The sequence below is a fragment of the Lissotriton helveticus genome, chromosome 12 (assembly GCF_964261635.1).
Source record: "Lissotriton helveticus chromosome 12, aLisHel1.1, whole genome shotgun sequence".
Taxonomy (NCBI): Eukaryota; Metazoa; Chordata; class Amphibia; order Caudata; family Salamandridae; genus Lissotriton; species Lissotriton helveticus.
Window position 1 is genome coordinate 8106256 of NC_136073.1, and position 22198 is coordinate 8128453.

At 55.4% G+C, this 22198-nt stretch overlaps 1 protein-coding gene across 3 annotated transcripts in view; it reads right to left on the bottom strand.

Annotated features, from left to right (window-relative positions):
• The window catches only part of ARID3A (AT-rich interaction domain 3A), a 246489-nt gene that overhangs the window by 28596 nt on the left and 195695 nt on the right, over window positions 1-22198 (bottom strand). For all 3 annotated transcript variants that reach the window (XM_078670155.1, XM_078670157.1, XM_078670158.1), the window contains one exon: window positions 8907-8979. In XM_078670155.1, coding sequence (XP_078526281.1) covers window positions 8907-8979 — 73 coding nt within the window. The remainder of the gene's footprint in view (window positions 1-8906; window positions 8980-22198) is intronic.

The window sequence follows — 22198 nt, forward strand, 5'->3', positions numbered from 1 at the left end:
GTGAGATGGCGTGTAGGGGAAGGCTGTGAGAAGCGGTGTAGGGGAAGGCTGTGAGAAGGCATGTAGGGGAAGGCTGTGAGAAGCGGTGTAGGGTAAGGCTGTGAGAAGCGGTGTAGGGGAAGGCTGTGAGAAGGCATGTAGGGGAAGGCTGTGAGAAGGCGTGTGGGGGAAGGCTGTATGAAGGCGTGAAGGCTGTAAGAAGGCGTGTAGGGGAAGGCTGTGAGAAGCGGTGTAGGGAAGGCTGTGAGAAGGCATGTAGGGGAAGGCTGTGAGAAGGCGTGTGGGGGAAAGCTGTGAGAAGGCGTGTGGGGGAAAGCTGTGAGAAGGCGTGTGGGGGAAGGCTGTGAGAAGGCGTGTGGGGGAAGGCTGTGAGAAGGCGTGTAGGGAAGGCTGTGAGAAGGCATGTAGGGGAAGGCTGTGAGAAGGCGTGTGGGGGAAGGCTGTGAGAAGGCGTGTAGGGAAGGCTGTGAGAAGCGGTGTAGGGGAAGGCTGTGAGAAGCGGTGTAGGGAAGGCTGTGAGAAGGCATGTAGGGGAAGGCTGTGAGAAGGCGTGTGGGGGAAAGCTGTGAGAAGGCGTGTGGGGGAAAGCTGTGAGAAGGCGTGTGGGGGAAGGCTGTGAGAAGGCGTGTGGGGGAAGGCTGTGAGAAGGCGTGTAGGGAAGGCTGTGAGAAGGCATGTAGGGGAAGGCTGTGAGAAGGCGTGTGGGGGAAGGCTGTGAGAAGGCGTGTAGGGAAGGCTGTGAGAAGCGGTGTAGGGGAAGGCTGTGAGAAGGCGTGTAGGGGAAGGCTGTGAGAGGCGGTGTAGGGGAAGGCTGTGAGAAGGGTTCCCCAAAAATGCATGGGGTGCAAATAACTGCAGCCTGCCTGAACACAAACAAAAGGCGGGGTCACTATGCGACAGCTGGGGTGACCCTCCAAGCTGCGAGGCCGCCTCCCCTCGGCTCGCAGGGGGCAGGTGGGGGACACTGCCGAGCCGCCCCTCATTAACTCAGGTGACACTGAAGACGACCAGAGGGACACGTGTGTACAAACAAGACCCAAGCCTCCAGGAGAGCAATTACTCCAACCCTGAAGCAGCGCCACGACAACCACCCGCCGCCCAGGGAAGCTCGAGCGGGGGGGGGGGGGGGGGGGCTGGTAATCACCCCGCCAGTTGTCTCCGTCGCATTAAGAGCGGCTGCAAGATAATTGTGTTATTAACTTGTTAGCACAAAGCAGTCCCTAACCCCGTGGGGGAGGGGGGATTATCCATCAGTTTAAGTGCGAGGCAGGGGTGGGCGGGATTACTCGACACCCCCACGCGTTTGATCACGTTTACCCTCGCCTGGGGAGATTCAGATTTGCAGATGCCCGGAAAGCCCCCTCTGGTGCAGACGGCCATGCTCCTCAGGCCAGGGGGCGGGCAGACATGTATGGAGCCGGCCTCCAGGGGCTTTGAACAGACATGTATGGGGCCGGCCTTTAGGGGCATTGTATTGTATTGTATTGTAATTGTATTGTATTGTATTGTATTGTAATTGCATTTATATAGCGCTTACTACCCCTGACAAGGCGTCGAAGCGCTTTTTCGGCGGGTAGCACGCTACTCCGGGACCCACAGAGGATTAGTGTTGAATTAGTATAGTGAAACATGCAAGTACATTTTTAGTGGTGGATAGGTTAGTCAGTTATTTGGATTTGGAATTATAGCAGAAGGATAGATGAAATATGAGGTAATTTCAGTGGTGGATATTAGTCTGTTACTTGGAGTGAGAAGGATAGCGGATGGATAAAAGGGGAAGAAAGATTTGCATTCATATAGCACTTGTTACCCCTGATGGGTGTTGAAGTGCTTTTTGGCGAGTAGCACGCCACTCCGGAACCCATAAAGGATTAGTGTTGAAAATTAGTGTAGTATAAATATGAAGTCATTTGAGTAGTAGATATGTTAATCAGTTATTTGGGCAGTATATTAGTATAGTTGAATATGGAACATGGAATTTGAGAAGTGAACATGTTAGTCTGTTAATTTTTATAGAAAAAAAGGATAGTGGAGGGATAAAAGAGTGAAGGGTTTTTTTTTAATGAGAAAAAGGGCAGCATTTCTGTCCCTAGTCCCGATCAGTCTCGAACAGGCCCAAACAGGCAACTACCCTTGTCCTCTCCACCCTTAACAGGCCCAAACAGGCAACTACCCTTGTCCTCTCCACCCTTAGCCTCGACGCCCGGCTGAGACGCCCTAAGCCTGGCCTTTTTTGTAGCCCTAGTAATCAGGTGACCCCTTCAGCCAATGGGAACCCTAGCCCTAACATTATCCATTCACAACATTAGCCCTAACTTCTAGAACCAATAGGAAACCAGGACCTTGCAGCCAATCTTAACCCTAGTCCAAGCACCCAATCAGTTCAAAAACCCTGATCTCTACGTCCAGTAAAGGCCCTAGCCCTACCACTAGTCCCAATCCAAGTCCAAGCAGCCAATGGTACAGGTAGCCCTAGTCCCTACTTCCAATAGCAAGCCTAACCCTACTCTTAGTCCCACACCTGGTCCAACAACCAATCACACCAGAAGCACTAAATAGCTACTTCCAATTGAAGGTCTAACCCTAGCCCTAGTCCCACCCTACTCCCAACAACCAATAACATAGGAAGCCCTAGTCCCTACTTCCTATAGAAATCTGAACCCTAGCCCTAGTCCCAACCCTGCAATGTTTGAATCACAGACCGAGAAACCAGTCAGAACCCTCAAATACCCAACCAATGAGGACATTAACCCTAACCCAATAGAAACACCAGATACAACTACCAATCAGTGTACACATGTGCCAACCACCAGCACACCATATAAAGGTCCCAGCAACCTCAGACAAGGTTTGCTGGCCAGGGAGTTGGAAGCTGCTTGCTCCTGTTCAGAATCTCCTAGGAGACAGACCGGCTCAATCCACAACTTTGGACTTCAGCAGGTAAAGGCTTCACTAACTCGAAATCTAACAATACTGTTTGAATAAAGCTTTACTCCCACTGCTGGCCAAAAAACGAAGTGCACAGGCCCCAGTAAATACAGCTCACAGAAGCACCCTCTGATGTAGAAACTCCCTGTAGCTAGGGGGGGGGGGGGGGGGAGGCAGGGGTCTGGCCTCACTGGCTTGTGAACACAAAATGGTGGCGGGGGGTGCACTGTTTGAGCACACAGGCCTAAGCACAGAGCAAAGGAGAAATTTGGAGGGAAAACAGATTTGTCACCAAGGAATTAGAGGGACAAACTACAGAGGTTGGACTGCAAATCCCACAATTCAACACACTAAATGAAGGCAATCATGGGCAGGGAAAACCACACATTTAAAACACAACGCAGGTGATAAAATATGCAATTACAGGCAGGATAAAACTACAATTTTTAACTGTAACAACCACAGGCATAGACAGTAAACACAGAAAGTGAAAATCGTTTTTTAAACAACTTTTTGTCTTGGGAAGAGACAGCACTAGTCTGTCTCCTTAGCACTTCCTGGACTCTGCTCAAAGCAATCTGGGGCACATGTGGGTTGCAACTCACAAGATGGAGGAGAATGATTTGGGGTGCACCCAGCAAGGCCTTCAGGGGCCTGGGCAGGTGTGAGAGGAGGGCTCAGACTTGCCTGGTAGCTGAATAGCCAATGGTCTGCTGGCCTGGGGGTGGGGTTTGGGCAGCTGCTTGCTCCTGTTCAGAATCTCCTAGGAGACAGACAGGCTCAATCCACAACTTTGGACTTCAGCAGGTAAAGGCTTCACTAACTCGAAATCTAACAATACTGTTTGAATAAAGCTTTACTCCCCCTGCTGGCCAAAAAACGAAGTGCACAGGCCCAGTAAATACAGCTCACAGAAGCACCCTCTGATGTAGAAACTCCCTGTAGCTTGGGGGGGGGGGCAGGGGGGCTGGCCTCACTGGCTTGTGAACACAAAATGGTGGCGGGGGGTGCACTGTTTGAGCACACAGGCCTAAGCACAGAGCAAAGGAGAAATTTGGAGGGAAAACAGATTTGTCACCAAGGAATTAGAGGGACAAACTACAGAGGTTGGACTGCAAATCCCACAATTCAACACACTAAATGAAGGCAATCATGGGCAGGGAAAACCACATATTTAAAACACAACACAGGTATAGTCCGCTGCCGGTCCTGGACAAGCGCCGGTCCTTTCTCCAGCCTGTCCTGGCCAATGAAGCAGCGCCAATGGAGCGAGGGGTTGACATGTTTCAATTCAGGCGCAGTAAAGCAGGCCTGAGGCAGGAGGTCGGCTCTGCCGAGCAGTCAAAAGTCACAGCCCCAGGTCAGGCATCAGCCAGCGGTCCCTGGGGGTCTCTGCGGGCGAGGACACCTGCAGGGTGACCCTCAGATGCACGTCATCTCAGGTCATCAGTTCACCATCCTGCGGGTGACGTCAGAGCCCAGGTGAGCACGAGTACAAACACAAACCAGAGCTCATGGAGTCCGAGAGCCTGGCACACCAGCAGCCACTCGGACACCAAACTAAAGCAGCACCGAAGCCACAGGAGAGTACCGGCAGGGGCCCCGCAGGAGGGAGCGGGCGCAGAGAGGGCCCGACCAGCAGGGAGCGGGCCAGCGAGGGGAGAGTGCCAGCGAGGAGACAGGGTGCCAGCAGGGAGGGTGCCAGCGAGGGGAGAGAGGGCCAGCATGGAGGGTGCCAGCAGGGAGGGTGCCAGCGAGGGGAGAGAGTGCCAGCGAGGGGAGAGTGCCAGCGAGGGGAGAGTACCAGCGAGGGGAGAGAGTGCCAGTGGGGAGGGAGCCAGCGAGGGGAGAGAGTGCCAGCAGGGAGGGTGCCAGCGAGGGGAGAGTGCCAGCGAGGGGAGAGTGCCAGCGAGGAGGGAGCCAGCGAGGGGAGAGTGCCAGCAAGGAGGGTGCCAGCGAGGGGAGAGAGTGCCAGCGAGGGGAGAGAGTGCCAGCGAGGGGAGAGAGTGCCAGCGGGGAGGGTGCCAGCGAGGGGAGAGTGCCAGCGAGGAGGGAGCCAGCGAGGGGAGAGAGTGCCAGCAGGGAGGGTGCCAGCGAGGGGAGAGAGTGCCAGCGAGGGGAGAGAGTGCCAGCGAGGGGAGAGAGTGCCAGCGAGGGGAGAGAGTGCCAGCGAGGGGAGCGAGTGCCAGCGAGCGGAGAGGATGAGAGTGAGCGGAGAGGATGAGAGTGAGCGGAGAGGATGAGAGTGAGCGGAGAGGATGAGAGTGAGCGGAGAGGATGACAGTGAGCGGAGAGGATGGCAGTGAGCGGAGAAAAATGACAGTCAGCGGAGAAAAATGACAGTCAGCGGAGAAAAATGACAGAGAGCGGAGAAAAATGACAGTGAGCGGAGAGGATGACAGTGAGCTGAGAGGATGACAGTGAGCGGAGAGGATGACAGTGAGCGAAGAGGATGACAGTGAGCAGAGAGTGTTAGACCCGGCCTCGTGGCGTGGTCCTCCCTGACCCGTAGCAACCCCCTCCCGAGCTGTACACCACAACAGACCCCTGAGTCCCTCGGCCTAGCCAACCCTGTCCTCCATGTTAACCACACCCATCCCCAGACTCCCCCGTCCGTGCCTCCATCTTTCCGGCCAGTAGGCCCTGTGTGCCCACTTCCCGGCACCTAAGATGGCTGCCCGATCCAGCGCGGCCTAGGCCGAGAGGCGCCACCCTGGCTGGAGGACAGCGCGCTCCCCTTCAGTGAGAGAGGGAGGAGAGATGGGTTTCGATCGCCGCTCCGGCCACACTAAGGGCTGGCTCCACGCCTGCTGTGTGTCTGGACTACTCCCGAACCTGACATGAATGAATCAAAGGGCCGCGTGGCAGGAAACCCCAACAAGCGGCCCCCAGGTGCTGAGACCCCTGCAGACCAGGACTCCGGAGATCAAAGAGAAGCAGTCATAACTGGGGATGCTCCGGGACTATCGGGCAGATTTGACTCTGGAACAAGAGCCCTGCTGACGTGGTCGCGGCACACTTGGCAGAAAAGAACTTCTGCTGGAACCACCTGAGCCTGGCTGAGTGACTCGCGGCTCCCTCCCAACTTTGGAACCCCTGAGCCCTGCTGAGTGACTCGCGGCTCCCTTGCAACTTTGGAACCTCTGAGCCCTGCTGAGTGACTCGCGGCTCCCCGGCAACTTTAGAACACCTGAGCCCTGCTGAGTGACTCGCGGCTCCCCCAAAGCTTGTAAGACCTCCGACATCTTGTTTGAGCCCCGCTGAGTGACTCGCGGCTCCCTGACTCTCCCGGTCCGGCTGGACCCCAAAGATCGCATCGTATCCCCTGGCTCGAGGATTGAGAGCTGTGCGCCGGATATGCACCGATATTGACACTGACCCTTAAGCTTGTCCCGCTACCCCTACCCTGACCGAGACTCTTTGAACCCTTGCTCTATTTTGTAAATACCAGCCTTTTGCCGATCACTAAGATCCTTTGAATCACGAGATAAAGAAACGTCTTAAGAAGCTACGGTGTTGTCTCTCTTTATCGTGTGGTGTTGGTATAGGGTGTACAATCCTAGATTCGAGACTCTCCCCCTGAGAAATCTCCCGCCAGTGCTCGTCTTTGTACTAGGGAGGTGGGTCCCAGGGCGGTCAGGTGCACTTCCGGCCCTCCCCTGAGGTCGCCTTCTAACAGAGAGGATGACAGTGAGCGGAGAGGATGACCGTGAGCGGAGAGGATGACCGTGAGCGGAGAGGATGAGCGGTGAGGATGACAGTGAGCGGTGAGGATGCGGAGAGGATGCAGTGAGCCAAGAGGATGACAGTGAATGGAGAGGATGACAGTGAACGGAGAGGATGACAGTGAGCGGAGAGGATGACAGTGAGCGGAGAGGATGACAGTGAGCGGAGAGGATGACAGTGAGCGGAGAGGTTGCAGTGAGAGGAGAGGATGCCAGTGAACAGGGAGGATGCCAGTGAACAGGGAGGATGCCAGTGATACCAGCCTGCAGGCAGGGTGAACAGAGTGTTGCAGAGCGGATAACAGCCAGCACTGAGAGTGAGTGGAGCGGGTACCAGCAAAGAAAAGGAGCCAACCAACAGGGCGGGCGAGCGGAGAGTATGCCAGCAAAGGATTTCAAGAGAGGCACTCCCAACTCTCATGCAACCAATCATCCCCCAGCCCTCATGCCCACAGCCAGCTCTCGTGCCCCAGCCACCCCTCGGCAAGCTCTCGTGCCCCAGCCACCCCTCAGCCAACTCTCGTGCCCCAGCCACCCCGCGGCCAGCTCTCGTGCCCCGGCCATCCCTCAGCCAGCTCTTGTGCCCCGGTCACCCCTCAGCCAGCTTTCAAGCCCCAGCCATGCCTCAGCCAGTTCTCGTGCCGCAGCCAACCCTCCGTCAGCTCTCGTGCCCCAGTCACCCCTCCGCCAGCTCTCGTGCCCAAGTCACCCCTCAGCCAGCTCTTGTGCCGCAGTCACCCCTCAGCCAGCTCTCGTGCCCCAGCCACCCCTCAGTCAGCTCTCGTGCTCCAGCCACCCCATAGCCAGCTCTCGTGTCCCAGCCACCCCTCAGTCAGCTCTCGTGCTCCAGCCACCCCATAGCCAGCTCTCGTGTCCCAGCCACCCCTCAGCCAGCTCTCGTGCCCCAGCCACCCCATAGCCAGCTCTCGTGTCCCAGCCACTCTCAGCCAGCTCTCGTGTCCCAGCCACCTCTGAGCCAGCTCAAGTGCCCCAGCCAGCTCGCATGCCCCAGCCACCCCTCGGCCAGTTCTTGTGCCCCAGCCGCCCCTCAGTCAGCTCTCGTGCAGCCAGTCTCAGCCCACGCGGCCTCCAACCATCACTCGAGCCTCAGCCTGTGCCAGCCCTCGTGGACTCCAACCATCACTCGAGCCACAGCCAGTCACAGCCCTCGTGGCTGCCAAGCATCACTCGAGCCGCAGCCAGCCCTCGTGGCTTCCATCACTCGAGCTGCAGCCAGTCACAGACCTCGTGGCCTCCAACCATCACGCGAGCCGCAGCCTGTCCCCGCGGCCTCCATCACTCGAGCCGCAGCCAGTCCCAACCCTCGTGGCTTCCAAGCATCACTCGAGCCGCAGCCAGTCCCAGCCCTCGTGGCCTCCATCACTCGAGCAACAGCCAGTCCCAGCCCTCATGGCTGCCAAGCATCACTCGAGCCGCAGCCAGCCCTCGTGGCTTCCATCACTCGAGCTGCAGCCAGTCACAGACCTCGTGGCCTCCAACCATCACTCGAGCCGCAGCCAGTCCCAACCCTCGTGGCTTCCAAGCATCACTCGAGCCGCAGCCAGTCCCAGCCCTCGTGGCCTCCATCACTCGAGCAACAGCCAGTCCCAGCCCTCATGGCTTCCAAGCATCACTCGAGCCACAGACAGTCCCAGCCCTCATGGCTTCCAAGCATCACTCGAGCCACAGCCAGTCCCAGCCCTCGTGGCCTCCAACCATCATGCGAGCCGCAGCCAGTCCCAGCCCTCGTGGCCTCCAACCATCACTCGAGCCGCAGCCAGTCCCAGCCCTCGTGGCGTCCAAGCATCACTCAAGCCGCAGCCAGTCCCAGCCCTAGAGGCCTCCATCACTCAAGCCGCAGCCAGTCCCAGCCCTTGTGGCGTCCAAGCATCACTCAAGCCGCAGCCAGTCCCAGCCCTAGAGGCCTCCATCACTCAAGCCGCAGCCAGTCCCAGCCCTTGTGGCGTCCAAGCATCACTCGAGCCGCAGCCAGTCCCCGCCCTCGTGGCCTCCATCACTTGAGCCGCAGCCAGTATCCCAGCCCTCGTGGCGTCCAACCATCACGCGAGCCGCAGCCAGTCCCAGCCCTCGTGGCGTCCGAGCATCACTCAAGCCGCAGCCAGTCCCAGCCCTTGTGGCGTCCAAGCATCACTCGAGCCGCAGCCAGTCCCAGCCCTCGTGGCCTCCATCACTCGAGCAGCAGCAGTCCCAGCCCTCCCACCACACCCCTCGCGCTCTAGCACGGAGCCTCACCTCTCTTCTGCATGAAGCTGAACAGGTCGTCAAGGAACTCTTTCCGCTGTGGATCACCGTCCAATTCATACAACTGCAGGGAGAGAAAGAGGTTGAGAAAAGAGCCATGAGTGAACGGCTGAGCTTGAGCACACCCACCTCTCCCCACAAAACATCTGTCTGTGGTCCTTTTACTCTCGGCACCTGCTGGGCACACACAGCCTTCAAGGAGCCCCCTCCACGGACACAACGGTGCTCCCCTGGTCCTTGGAGAGGGCCATCACCGCCCTCAAAGAAACTTGTGCAAGGATGCCCTCGTCGTCCGCTCTTGGGTGGCTGACCGGCAGCCAATCAGAGCACAATACCCTCTTTGTACCCCGGTTTTTGATACAGAACAGAGGTGGAGGCCCCCTCTGCCCTCGTCCCTAAAGGCGTCAATAAAGCATGCTTAAGACTCCTGGAGAGCACAGGCCTGGGCCCTGGCAGTGATGGACATCATTATGCTCCCTTCTGGACTCACTGGACGCCCTGTGCCAGCATTATCCTTCTGACCTGAGGCCACAGGTGGCCAGGGGCAGGCGTCCGGCATGATTCTTCACTTGCCTTATTAGCCTAGCCTAGACGGGCACTGGGGTGTCTGAGCTGACCCCACCAATGCCCAGAGCAGGGCTGGACCCTGGCACGGTGCCAGAAGGGCAAGGACGGGCACTGGGGTGTCTGAGCTGACCCCACCAATGCCCAGAGCAGGGCTGGACCCTGGCACGGTGTCAGAAGGGCAAGGACGGGCACTGGGGTGTCTGAGCTGACCCCACCAATGCCCAGAGCAGGGCTGGACCCTGGCACGGTGCCAGAAGGGCAAGGACGGACACTGGGGTGTCTGAGCTGACCCCACCAATGCCCAGAGCAGGGCTGGACCCTGGCACGGTGTCAGAAGGGCAAGGACGGGCACTGGGGTGTCTGAGCTGACCCCACCAATGCCCAGAGCAGGGCTGGACCCTGGCACAGTGCCAGAAGGGCAAGGACGGGCACTGGGGTGTCTGAGCTGACCCCACCAATGCCCAGAGCAGGGCTGGACCCTGGCACGGTGCCAGAAGGGCAAGGATGGGCACTGGGGTGTCTGAGCTGACCCCACCAATGCCCAGAGCAGGGCTGGACCCTGGCACGGTGCCAGAAGGGCAAGGATGGGCACTGGGGTGTCTGAGCTGAACCCACTAATGCCCAGAGCGCGGCTGGACCCTGGCACAGTGCCAGAAGGGCAAGGACGGGCACTGGGGTGTCTGAGCTGAGACCACCAATGCCCAGAGCAGGGCTGGACCCTGGCACGGTGTCGCAAGGACGGGCACTGGGGTGTCTGAGCTGAGACCACCAATGCCCAGAGCAGGGCTGGACCCTGGCACGGTGCCAGAAGGGCAAGGATGGGCACTGAGGTGTCTGAGCTGAACCCACTAATGCCCAGAGCGCGGCTGGACCCTGGCACAGTGCCAGAAGGGCAAGGATGGGCACACGGATCACAGTCAGTCGCTCCGGCCTCTTTCCGTGAGCTGCGCGCTTTGCTTCCGTGTCTGTAAATACCACAGTGTCTGCGGTGGATGACCACACGCTGCAAGTCGCAGACACATTGAGCCTGAAGGGGGAACTGTACTCTCAGACGGGTCGGTGGGCGGGTACAGTCAGGCAGGGGGGGATGTGTGCAGGGTTAGTGCCCCATCAGAAGGTACGCTGCTCCTTACATCAGTCAGGATTGGATGCAAGGCCCCCTTTATTTTCACTCTTTCTGCATTATACCATAAGATTGTTTACTTAGTGATGCGATGTATCCAATACAACTTTCCTTTTCGCACTAGGAGGGCGCACGGCTAGACGTGGGGGTCCTCCGGGGTTTCTGCTCTAGGAGGTCGTAGAGAAGCCCCGAGCCTCGCCCTCGGCATGCATCCAGCCTCCAGGCTGCCATTTCATCACCCCCTGAAATATGTCACTGTGCAGACAGCTGTGTGGCACGAGCGGACACCGAGGCTTGCAATCTGCCCCATGCAGCGACTATTAATAGAGGAAATCACGGCGACCCTACAAGCCAGGCCAGGAGACCAGAAGGAAGGACTGACAACCGGTGACCGAGTCAACAGCAATCACCGCCCAAAGACCACGATCCCCTACTGCCACCAAAGGCCAAAGTCCCCCTAAAGGTCGATACGGAGCGCAAGAGCCACCATACACCCCTATTAGCCGCCACCATATACCCTTATTAGCCGTCACCATAGACCCCTATTAGCCGTCACCATAGACCCCTATGAGCCGTCACCATAGACCCCTATGAGCCGTCACCATAGACCCCTATGAGCCGTCACCATAGACCCCTATGAGCCGTCACCATAGACCCCTATGAGCCGTCACCATAGACCCCTATGAGCCGTCACCATAGACCCCTATGAGCCGTCACCATAGACCCCTATGAGCCGTCACCATAGACCCCTATGAGCCGTCACCATAGACCCCTATGAGCCGTCACCATAGACCCCTATGAGCCGTCACCATAGACCCCTATGAGCCGTCACCATAGACCCCTATGAGCCGTCACCATAGACCCCTATGAGCCGTCACCATAGACCCCTATGAGCCGTCACCATAGACCCCTATGAGCCGTCACCATAGACCCCTATGAGCCGTCACCATAGACCCCTATGAGCCGTCACCATATACCCCTATGAGCCGTCACCATATACCCCTATGAGCCGTCACCATATACCCCTATTAGCCGTCATCATAGACCCCTATGAGCCGTCACCATATACCCCTATTAGCCGTCACCATACACCCCTATTAGCCGCCACCATATACCCTTATTAGCCGTCACCATATACCCCTATTAGCCGTCACCATAGACCCCTATGAGCCGTCACCATAGACCCCTATGAGCCGTCACCATAGACCCCTATGAGCCGTCACCATATACCCCTATGAGCCGTCACCATATACTCCTATTAGCCGTCACCATATACCCCTATTAGCCGTCATCATAGACCCCTATGAGCCGTCACCATATACCCTTATTAGCCGTCACCATAGACCCCTATGAGCCGTCACCATAGACCCCTATGAGCCGTCACCATAGACCCCTATGAGCCGTCACCATAGACCCCTATGAGCCGTCACCATAGACCCCTATGAGCCGTCACCATAGACCCCTATGAGCCGTCACCATAGACCCCTATGAGCCGTCACCATAGACCCCTATTAGCCGTCACCATATACCCCTTAGCCAGACATACATTCCAGTTTATGAAATTGTTACCCAGCACTCAAATGAATCACAGAACAATGCATCCACTTTGACGAGTACGGTCTATTCAATCTGACATCACATCCAATCTCAAACATGAATCCATGTGCGTGACACAGTGACGTAGCCCAAATTGAAAAATAAAGAATGGACTTTTTAAAATCTTCTCATCAATGTTTAAAATTGAATTGGCGCCAAAGCCAACACGTTTCATCCACTGGGGACTTCTTCAGGTCTACAACAATGCACACAATTCTATCTTATTTTATTTATTTATTTTGAAAGTTTTATATAGCGCGGACAAGATCCTTGCGGATATCAGAGCGCTTTACAAAGAGGAGTACATGGGAACGCATAGTCAGACAGATAAATCAATAGGTCACATAGTATAAATGGTACAAATAGGTGGCTACAGAGCCAACCTGTGTACAAAATAGTACAAGTAAATGGCACAAGTAAATGGCTACAAAGTCAAACAAGTGGGAATCAAACACTTAGTAAAAATGATTACGGTTGAGTGAGAGAGTTCGACGGAAGGATGGAGGACCCGTTGGGCGGGGAGGTGTAGTTGTGTGAGGTGTTGCAGGGGCGACGAGGGGGACGAGGGCGTTTGCTGCGTCTAGGAGAGGGTATTGACGCCCGGTTTGGGGCGTGTTGAGTGAGTGAGTCAACCGGATGGGTAGGGAATAGGTTGGGAGGGGAGGTGGGTGAAGGGCGTATGGGGTGTGTGGCGAGTAGTTCCTTGATGTTGTGTATGTCATCTTTGATCTGAGCGAGGGTGGCCATGATGTTGTCCATCGTGGGGTAGGTGGTGGAGGTGGGGGCGGCCGTCTGAGGGGAATGGTTGACCAGGAAATTCGTGTGCAGGTGGGAGCGTGGGCTGGTGTTCGAGGAGGTGTGCGTTGTGTTGGTGTGCGGGAAGGTGTTAGGGAGAAGGGATGTTTTGGGCGGGAGGGGTGTGGATGGTGTGGGGTGGGAGTTGGTGGTGTGAGTGAGGGCAATGATGGTAGGTGGGTGGGTCAGGGTGTATGCTGGGAGACTGATAGTCGAGGTGGGGGTGCAGGAAGGGTAATGGGGAGTGAGAGTAGGAGGGGAAATGGAATTGGGACTGGTCATGTTGTGGGGAGGGGGAGTTATGCTAAGAGAGGAGGTGAGAGGGTAATGGGGACTGAGAATGGGGGGGATGGGGGGGATCCATGTTGCGATGATGGTTTAGGTGGGACTAGGAGAATGCACTCTAGTGGTACAAATGTGCAGGAAAAAACAAAAGCATGCAGTAGGTTACACGGTGTAAGAAGTACTAGTGATCAATCGGCGTATCCCAAATGTAAGAGTGTGCAGAGAAACATATACATACAATAGGTTACAATAGGTTATAGAGTACAACAGTGTCACTGGTGATCAACCAGATATATATATGGGGTAGTGCCACCATCAAAAATCCAGAATCATAGAGAGCAGAAATGACATTAGTTGGCAACCAAGGTAGATGAAATAGCATTGCATTACAAATGTTCGAAATACAGGTAGAAGAATAATACTGCGGTAAAAGGTCTATGAGGTAGCAATCTGCGCATTACAGATGTTCAACATACAGGTATAGGTACAATACTGCAAAACTAGGCAAACATTCTTTCAGATATGGTGTAGCAATCTGTGCATTACAAATGTTCAGAGTAAGGCTAGGCGTGTACTTACAATAATAGGCAGACATTCTTGCATATATGAGGTGGCATTCTGTGCATTACATATGTTCAGAATATAGTTAAAAGTATAATAATACAATAATAGGCAGGCATTCTTTCACAAGATGGTGTAGATACCTAACTGAGCCCAATGCTCAGTAGTTGTGATTAGTCTAGGGTGATTAATTCTTGGCGAGTGTTTAGATAGAGAAGAAAATGACTAATCCAGGATATCCGCCCATGAGAGAGAATAGTCAAATATGTCCGCCAAATAGGTGGGGTAGAGACATTAGTCCTCTGTTTGATGCTGTTGCTTAGCCAGCATAGAAGAGCAGCAACCCCTCTCCTTCATGCCTGCAGGGGAGGTGGAGATATTAGTCCTCTGTCTGCTGCTATTACTATAAGCCTAGGGGGAGGAGTTTCACCCTCCATCCGAGCCAGCAATGCTCCAGCTATCTGGGAGGAATGCTTATCTCTGTGTGGGGGAGTTAGATTGAGGAGCCTCGTGGACAGAGGTACGGGGTGGGGGGGGGGGGGGGGGGATTTATGGTTACAGGTTTATGGCTCCAGCCATTTTGGACAGAGGAGGTAGTTTAAGAGTGAGCAGGTGGGTAGGAGAAATACAAATACCTCAAGTCTCTGTGTGCCCCCTGAGTCCGACCGTAGAGTCTTTCAGCAGCAATGCATTAGTCCACAAAGTGTCTTAGTCCCTTCCGATTTGCTAAAATTTGTGAATTGCTTGTGATTGAACTCCACAGATTAGATCAGATCATGGCTCCAAGCCTGTATCACCATGAGACGCAGCGAGGTAATCACCCGGTATCTAACGAAGCCGATGGGGGCTGGCTTCAGTCTTCTGTCGCAGAACCGCTCCCGTTGTTGATCTCAGGGCTCTCCTCAGTCGCTCCCCTGGGCAGCGGCGGTGCAATACCCTCCGGGCGCACCCATCTCATGAGCCCGTGTCCTGTCTCCGGTGCTGCGGTGCGGGGGGGGAGGGGGGAGGAGGAGGGGGGGGACTGCTCCTTCGTCACAGCCGGCGTCCTCCACCGTGGAGCGGACGGTGGGGGGCCACTTTCAATCCTCTGGTGTTCGCCGTAGCTCCTCTGCTACGGCTTTACTTAGCCCTCCGTAGCCTCAGAGACTCAGAGACTCACTGCGTCTCACTGCAGTGGAGCGGGCGGGCGGTTCCGGCTCAGCAGGCTCACGGAGCTTTAGCCGCCTCTGCGCAGGGGGGAGCCCTCCTGTGCTGCCGAGGGTGCCCACCGATGCTGCCGTGTATGCCTTTGGGCTTCCTCTGCAGCCCAGGGATGGATCAGCAGCCGAGCTCCAGTGCCTTCCTCCGCCTTGTAGCGGGGGACCTTTTCCAGCCCTCCGAGGTCGTCGAGCTGTCTGGAACAGGCTTCTGGAGTTTCAGCCGCCCCTGTGATGCGCCGCTCTTATGCCGTCTTGGATCCAGTGCAGGGCCGGTGGCAGGGTGGTCCGCAGTGTCGGCTCAGCAGCACCACGTCAGCGATGAGGGTGTTAGAATCGAAAGTCCGATCGCGGGGCATTTCAGGGGTCATTAGTCAATCCAGTTACTCGATCCAGTTACTCTTTCATTCCGTTCTTCATTCTACTTTCGTTCCGTCGTGCTGGTAGGTGCTAACAGGGATAATGCCTGAATGGGATCCCCAGCACTGGGAGCTCCTCACAGGAGCTCCTACCAGGCGGCCATCTTGCTTCCATCTTAACGACATTAAAAGCGCTACTTTAAAAATAACAGCTTCAAATTAATGCGACACGCAAAAGGACTTCATCAAGCACTACTCTTCTCTTTTGATGTATAGGATGACTCATCACTTTTGAATAGACTCACTTTGTAACATAATACATTCATTTAACCTCTAATACCATATCATATGACAACAAAACTGGTATGTATACAACCATGATTATGCACAGACCATACACTGCACGACAAGACTCTTGCACAAGCCACATACAAAAACAACACAACTTCTAACACTTCGCCAACACGACTCAGAGAGGCCAGCATGTGGCATCCTCTGCCACACTTCATGACAGAACTTTCAAAACCGATCAGGTTCTCACAACTGCGATGGAGCAGTGCACAGACTCCACTAGTGCTGCTAGGCCTTAGCAATAGCAGAATGTCTGCTACACAAAACATAAGGCCTACAAGGCTAAACCAGAGATGGAAGATGAGGGGTTGTCGGTGCTCAAAGTTGTTCCACACATGCATTCACGTGAATGGATGTGAGCAAAAGAATGTCACATGACCCTATACACACAAATCTCCTAATTTGTGCATCAGTGATGTAACTGTTACGAACAGAAAACTACAGAGTCAAACAACTGGTGTACATGTTTATGTCGTTTCGACCCAGGGACATAGACTGGTCTTCATCAGGACGATGAACTGGAAGGCCTGAAGGCAATGGAAGAGAACTAGAATCTCAAGTAAAAGGTGTTTTGGGTTCCTGTGTCAGGACAAGAATTCCAGCTGCTAACACCTGGGTTATTGGAGGAAACAAGGGTAACACTAACCACATTAGTCTGTGGGTCCTAGGTCAGGGCTCAATTTAAGGATCTGCTGATCACCTTACTGCAGGCACATGGGGCTCTGCTGAAAGCACGTCAAGAGGAGTGGAGCTTAAGCCACAGCCATCGTCTGTCTGCGCCACTGCACAGAATATTTAACCAAGTCAAGAGAAGAAAAACTATCTATGGGCCACTAGGTTCTCAGTTTAAACTTCATAACAACCCCCATGTTTCGATAACTTCATTTTACTCCTCTTTTGGCAGCAGGAATAAAAGATACAATAATTTTATTTTGGTCGATCTCTGAAAGACTAGCATGGTCAGATCCTCAGATGGATGCAGAGTAGGGTCAGAGAGACTAAGGCAGAGGAAGGAATGCCTGGTTCAGCCATGTACATACATTCAGCAAAACTCTGCTGCATATACAGTTATGAAGCCCTGGACAGGTGCACTAAAAGCCCTTCATCACGGTGCAGGCCCCCAGGGACGCACCAATGAGATTATTTTGTAGACTTGTGCACGAGAATACAACAGCAGGGAATAAGCTCCATGGTTCACTCTGATTGTATTCCCGGATGTAGAGGTAAGTACGGTCTCGCTTTCCAACCCTCTAGCGATAAGGCTATGGCTTTAGCCCATGTCCTCCTGGGATGGGCTCCTTGAGAAGAAATGGCTCCTAGAGCACAAGTGTATGGTGCCCAACATCCGATGTCCCCCACACAAGTTCCTTGGACACTGGCATGGGATTCCTCACCTTGGATAGTCTCCTCGACCCTCACTATTGGTCAACCAGGGGCCACGCTCAAAGCTACGGACAGGATAGTGAGACAGAGAAAACACAAGGAGATGACGGACGGAGTGCTGACACTTTTCAAACACTCACCCCCGTCACAGGTCTGGGTTGAATCCATCATCATTCTTTAGCTCACTTCCCCACCCCAGTTCAGACCCAGCAATATGTCAATCAGTCTTGACCCTGTGCCTCCTGGGAACAGCCCAGCATGAACTACCAAGCCAGGTCCTCCCTGTACCGGAATCAAGCATCCTGGGACTAGTTTAGGGGTAACACCTCTCATCAGCCAGGCTAGCTTGAATCCAGTGGCAAAATGAGCAAGGGACCCACGTCTGGGTAACCCTGCCAACTGATAGAGAGACAGGTAATCTACCGGCCAGCCATAGGAGGTGCTCAAAGCAACGGAAATGATCGTGAGGCAAGAAATATGCTGATGAAATAAAACACCACTGGGCCACTTTTAACATATGTGTAGAGTGATGATCTGGAGTGAGTCAGTAGGCAAGCAGGGAGCTGGGACTGCTGGTGGGCGCAAGCATGCACACAGACAGATGATCAAATTTAGACTTGGAATAAAAAGTGCAAATCCCCCCCTCTGACCCCCACCTAGCCACACTGTAAGAGCAGCTTCTCTTATTTGTAGGAAGAGCACAGGCGACCACTACCCACCACATTCTGCCACATGCGCAAGTCAAGAGCTCCTCTGCTCACCAAAACAAGCCCCAAAGCATCCCTGGTTGAACCTACTACAGCTAGACCCCCACACTATTGCGCCACCCAGCAACCTAGTACCTCACCACAATTATGTGCACTCCTTCCAGTCCACCGGGCTGTACCCATCCAAGCAACGAGTGCCCCCTGACAGCCTAACCAACATTCCGCCAGCAATGCACCATCCTTCCAGGTACCCACCATCCACACAGTATCCCCTTGACCACACACGCAGCTGTACTACCCCCATTTTGGTGTTCCTCCACCCAGCCTGGCGGAAGGGTACTATGTGGGTAGGGTGCAGTCTGAGAGCCCCGTACATCCTACCACCCCCCTAGCATGTGCTTCAGACAAAGCCACACAGGCTGCCCAACAGCCGTTTACCATCCACACCATGCGCCCACATAGAAGGCCACAACTCTACACCCAACACAACACCCTTGCTTGACCCTGCTACCAGTCCAAAGAATAGCCTTTACAGTGTGCCCGGCAGACCGTGCGCCCCCAGGAACCCAATTGTGCCTCTGCCAAATTGTACCCTACAACAATTTACCATTCTGCGTATGAATCAATCACCTACATGGAATGCAATGAGCCAGCTTCCAAGAGCACAGCCCCTTCTAGGAGCCCCACCCAGCTTTGCACCCCTGTAACAGTCAATACACCCCCACACACCACTCCTTTCTCTCCCCGTGAACCCCACAACGCACACCCTAGCAACTAGTGTTGGTCCATGAGGTCAACCCAGAAAGCAGGCTTCTACAAGGCTGACCACTCTGCACACAGCCTGCAGTAAAAGTCAGAACATGCTACCATACTAAACAGTGTACACCTAGCGCATGTAAGGCGGCGGCGCTGCACCACAAGAACCACGCACAAGGAGGGGGTCACTATCTTCATTGACTAGTGTGGAGTGGTCGGGCATTCCGCGCACACTGAAAGTGCGCACAGGGTGGGCATCTGCACAGAGACCTGGACTCCAGGCCAGAGGGCATCACTCATTTGAACTGGAGCAGATACTGCACTGTCACCAAAAAGATTCCCATCAGCATCACCCTAGAACAGCCATTAATGTGCACCCTAGAAGGATGAGCAGCGCCTGACCCTGCCAGCGCCTGAAGGAATACCACCAGCACATAAGAGACACCAAACAGACCTTCATAAAAGCAGACGTACAAACCCAGGCCCGGGAGTCACAGCATCAGGAAGAGCAGTGGTGCAAACCCAGGCCCGGGTTTCACAGCATCAGGAAGAGTAGTGGTGCAAACCCAGGCCCGGGTTTCACAGCATCAGGAAGAGCAAACCCAGGCACGGGTGTCACAGCATCAGGAGGAGCAGTGGTGCAAACCCAGGCACGGGTGTCACAGCATCAGGAAGAGCAGTGGTGCAAACCCAGGACCGGGTGTCACAGCATCAGGAGGGGCAGTGGTACAAACCCAGGCCCGGGTGTCACAGCATCAGGGGGAGCAGTGGTACAAACCCAGGCACGGGTGTCACAGCATCAGGAAGAGCAGTGGTACAAACCCAGGCCCGGGTGCCACAGCATCAGGAAGAGCAGTGGTACAAACCCAGGCCCGGGTGTCACAGCATCAGGAAGAGGAGTGGTACAAACCCAGGCACAGGTGTCACAGCATCAGGAGGAGCAGTGGTACAAACCCAGGCCCGGGTGTCACAGCATCAGGAAGAGCAGTGGTACAAACCCAGGCCCGGGTGCCACAGCATCAGGAAGAGCAGTGGTACAAACCCAGGCCCGGGTGTCACAGCATCAGGAAGAGCAGTGGTACAAACCCAGGCCCGGGTGTCACAGCATCAGGGGGAGCAGTGGTACAAACCCAGGCCCGGGTGCCACAGCATCAGGAAGAGCAGTGGTACAAACCCAGGCACAGGTGTCACAGCATCAGGAGGAGCAGTGGTGCAAACCCAGGCCTGGGTGTCTCAGCATCAGGAAGAGCAAACCCAGGCCCGGGTGTCACAGCATCAGGAAGAGCAGTGGTGCAACCCCAGGCACGGGTGTCACAGCATCAGGAAGAGCAGGTACAAACCCAGGCCCGGGTGTCACAGCATCAGGAGGGGCAGTGGTACAAACCCAGGCCCGGGTGTCACAGCATCAGGAGGGGCAGTGGTACAAACCCAGGCCCGGGTGTCACAGCATCAGGAGGAGCAGTGATACAAACCCGGGCGTCACAGCATCAGGAAGAGCAGTGGTGCAAACCCAGGCCCGGGTGTCACAGCATCATGAAGAGCAGTGGTACAAACCCAGGCACGGGTGTCACAGCATCATGAAGAGCAGTGGTACAAACCCAGGCCCGGGTGTCACAGCATCAGGAAGAGGAGTGGTACAAACCCAGGCACAGGTGTCACAGCATCAGGAAGAGCAGTGGTACAAACCCAGGCCCGGGTGTCACAGCATCAGGGGGAGCAGTGGTACAAACCCAGGCCCGGGTGTCACAGCATCAGGGGGAGCAGTGGTACAAACCCAGGCCCGGGTATCACAGCATCAGGGGGAGCAGTGGTACAAACCCAGGCACGGGTGTCACAGCATCAGGAAGAGCAGTGGTACAAACCCAGGCCCGGGTGTCACAGCATCAGGAGGGGCAGTGGTACAAACCCAGGCCCGGGTGTCACAGCATCAGGGGGAGCAGTGGTACAAACCCAGGCACGGGTGTCACAGCATCAGGAAGAGCAGTGGTACAAACCCAGGCCCGGGTGTCACAGAATCAGGAAGAGCAGTGGTACAAACCCAGGCACCGGTGTCACAGCATCAGGAGGAGCAGTGGTACAAACCCAGGCCCGGGTGTCACAGCATCAGGGGGAGCAGTGGTACAAACCCAGGCACGGGTGTCACAGCATCAGGAAGCGCAGTAGTACAAACCCAGGCCCGGGTGCCACAGCATCAGGAAGAGCAGTGGTACAAACCCAGGCACCGGTGTCACAGCATCAGGAAGAGCAGTGGTACAAACCCAGGCACAGGTGTCACAGCATCAGGAGGAGCAGTGGTGCAAACCCAGGCCCGGGTGTCACAGCATCAGGGGGAGCAGTGGTACAAACCCAGGCACGGGAGTCACAGCATCAGGAGGAGCAGTGGTGCAAACCCAGGCCCGGGTGTCACAGCATCAGGGGGAGCAGTGGTGCAAACCCAGGCCCGGGTGTCACAGAATCAGGAAGAGCAGTGGTACAAACCCAGGCCCGGGTGTCACAGCATCAGGAGGAGCAGTGGTGCAAACCCAGGCCCGGGTGTCACAGCATCAGGAAGAGCAGTGGTACAAACCCAGGCCCGGGTGTCACAGCATCAGGGGGAGCAGTGGTACAAACCCAGGCACGGGTGTCACAGCATCAGGAAGCGCAGTAGTACAAACCCAGGCCCGGGTGTCACAGCATCAGGGGGAGCAGTGGTACAAACCCAGGCCCGGGTGCCACAGCATCAGGAAGAGCAGTGGTACAAACCCAGGCCCGGGTGTCACAGCATCAGGGGGAGCAGTGGTACAAACCCAGGCCCGGGTGCCACAGCATCAGGAAGAGCAGTGGTACAAACCCAGGCCCGGGTGTCACAGCATCAGGAGGAGCAGTGGTACAAACCCAGGCCCGGGTGCCACAGGAGGGATAAACACAGCCCTCTGCTCTACTTGAGCTGGAGCAACGCGGTGCAGAGGCGCTACTGCGCCTCCCCATGGGTAGGCACTAGAAGACAATTGCTGTCCTGCCAACCAGGTCTGGAGGGCCCCACAGCCCGCCCCTCCCCCACCTAGCCAAGGAAGGAGCCACACCCGACTATCCCCACCGCCTCCCCCCACCCAGGCCCGGGGCCACACCTTCCCTCCCCCTCTTTACAGCAAATAAAAGTAGTCCGGTGGGTTTGTGTGTGTGTGGGTGGTGCGGGGGTGATTCAGAACCGACAGATCCTATTGTGGTGACAGCCCTCCCCCTCCCCATCAAAGGCCGCCCTGCTGCAGGAGGGAGGAGCACCCTGCACAGAAGAGGCACAGCCCTGCAGCAGCCACCCACCCCCGAGGAGAGGGAACTCCAGGCCGGGTCTGTGCTGCTGCAATCACCTGCACAGGGGAGGCACAGCCCTGCAGCAAGGCTGGGACAGACATGGGTCCCAAAGTGCATCCCAAAATGCATTGGGCGATCAGATTCTGTTGTTTTTGAAAATGGAAATGTAGAGTTTAACATGATACATCGCAAAAAGTGAAGTGTTCTAACTCACAAACTTTTGTTTTAGACTTGTTATTTTAGGAGTGGACTCTGTATTAGCTTAGAGGCAATCAAAGTTTTCTCACATGTTTTATAAGGAAAATGCTACTTA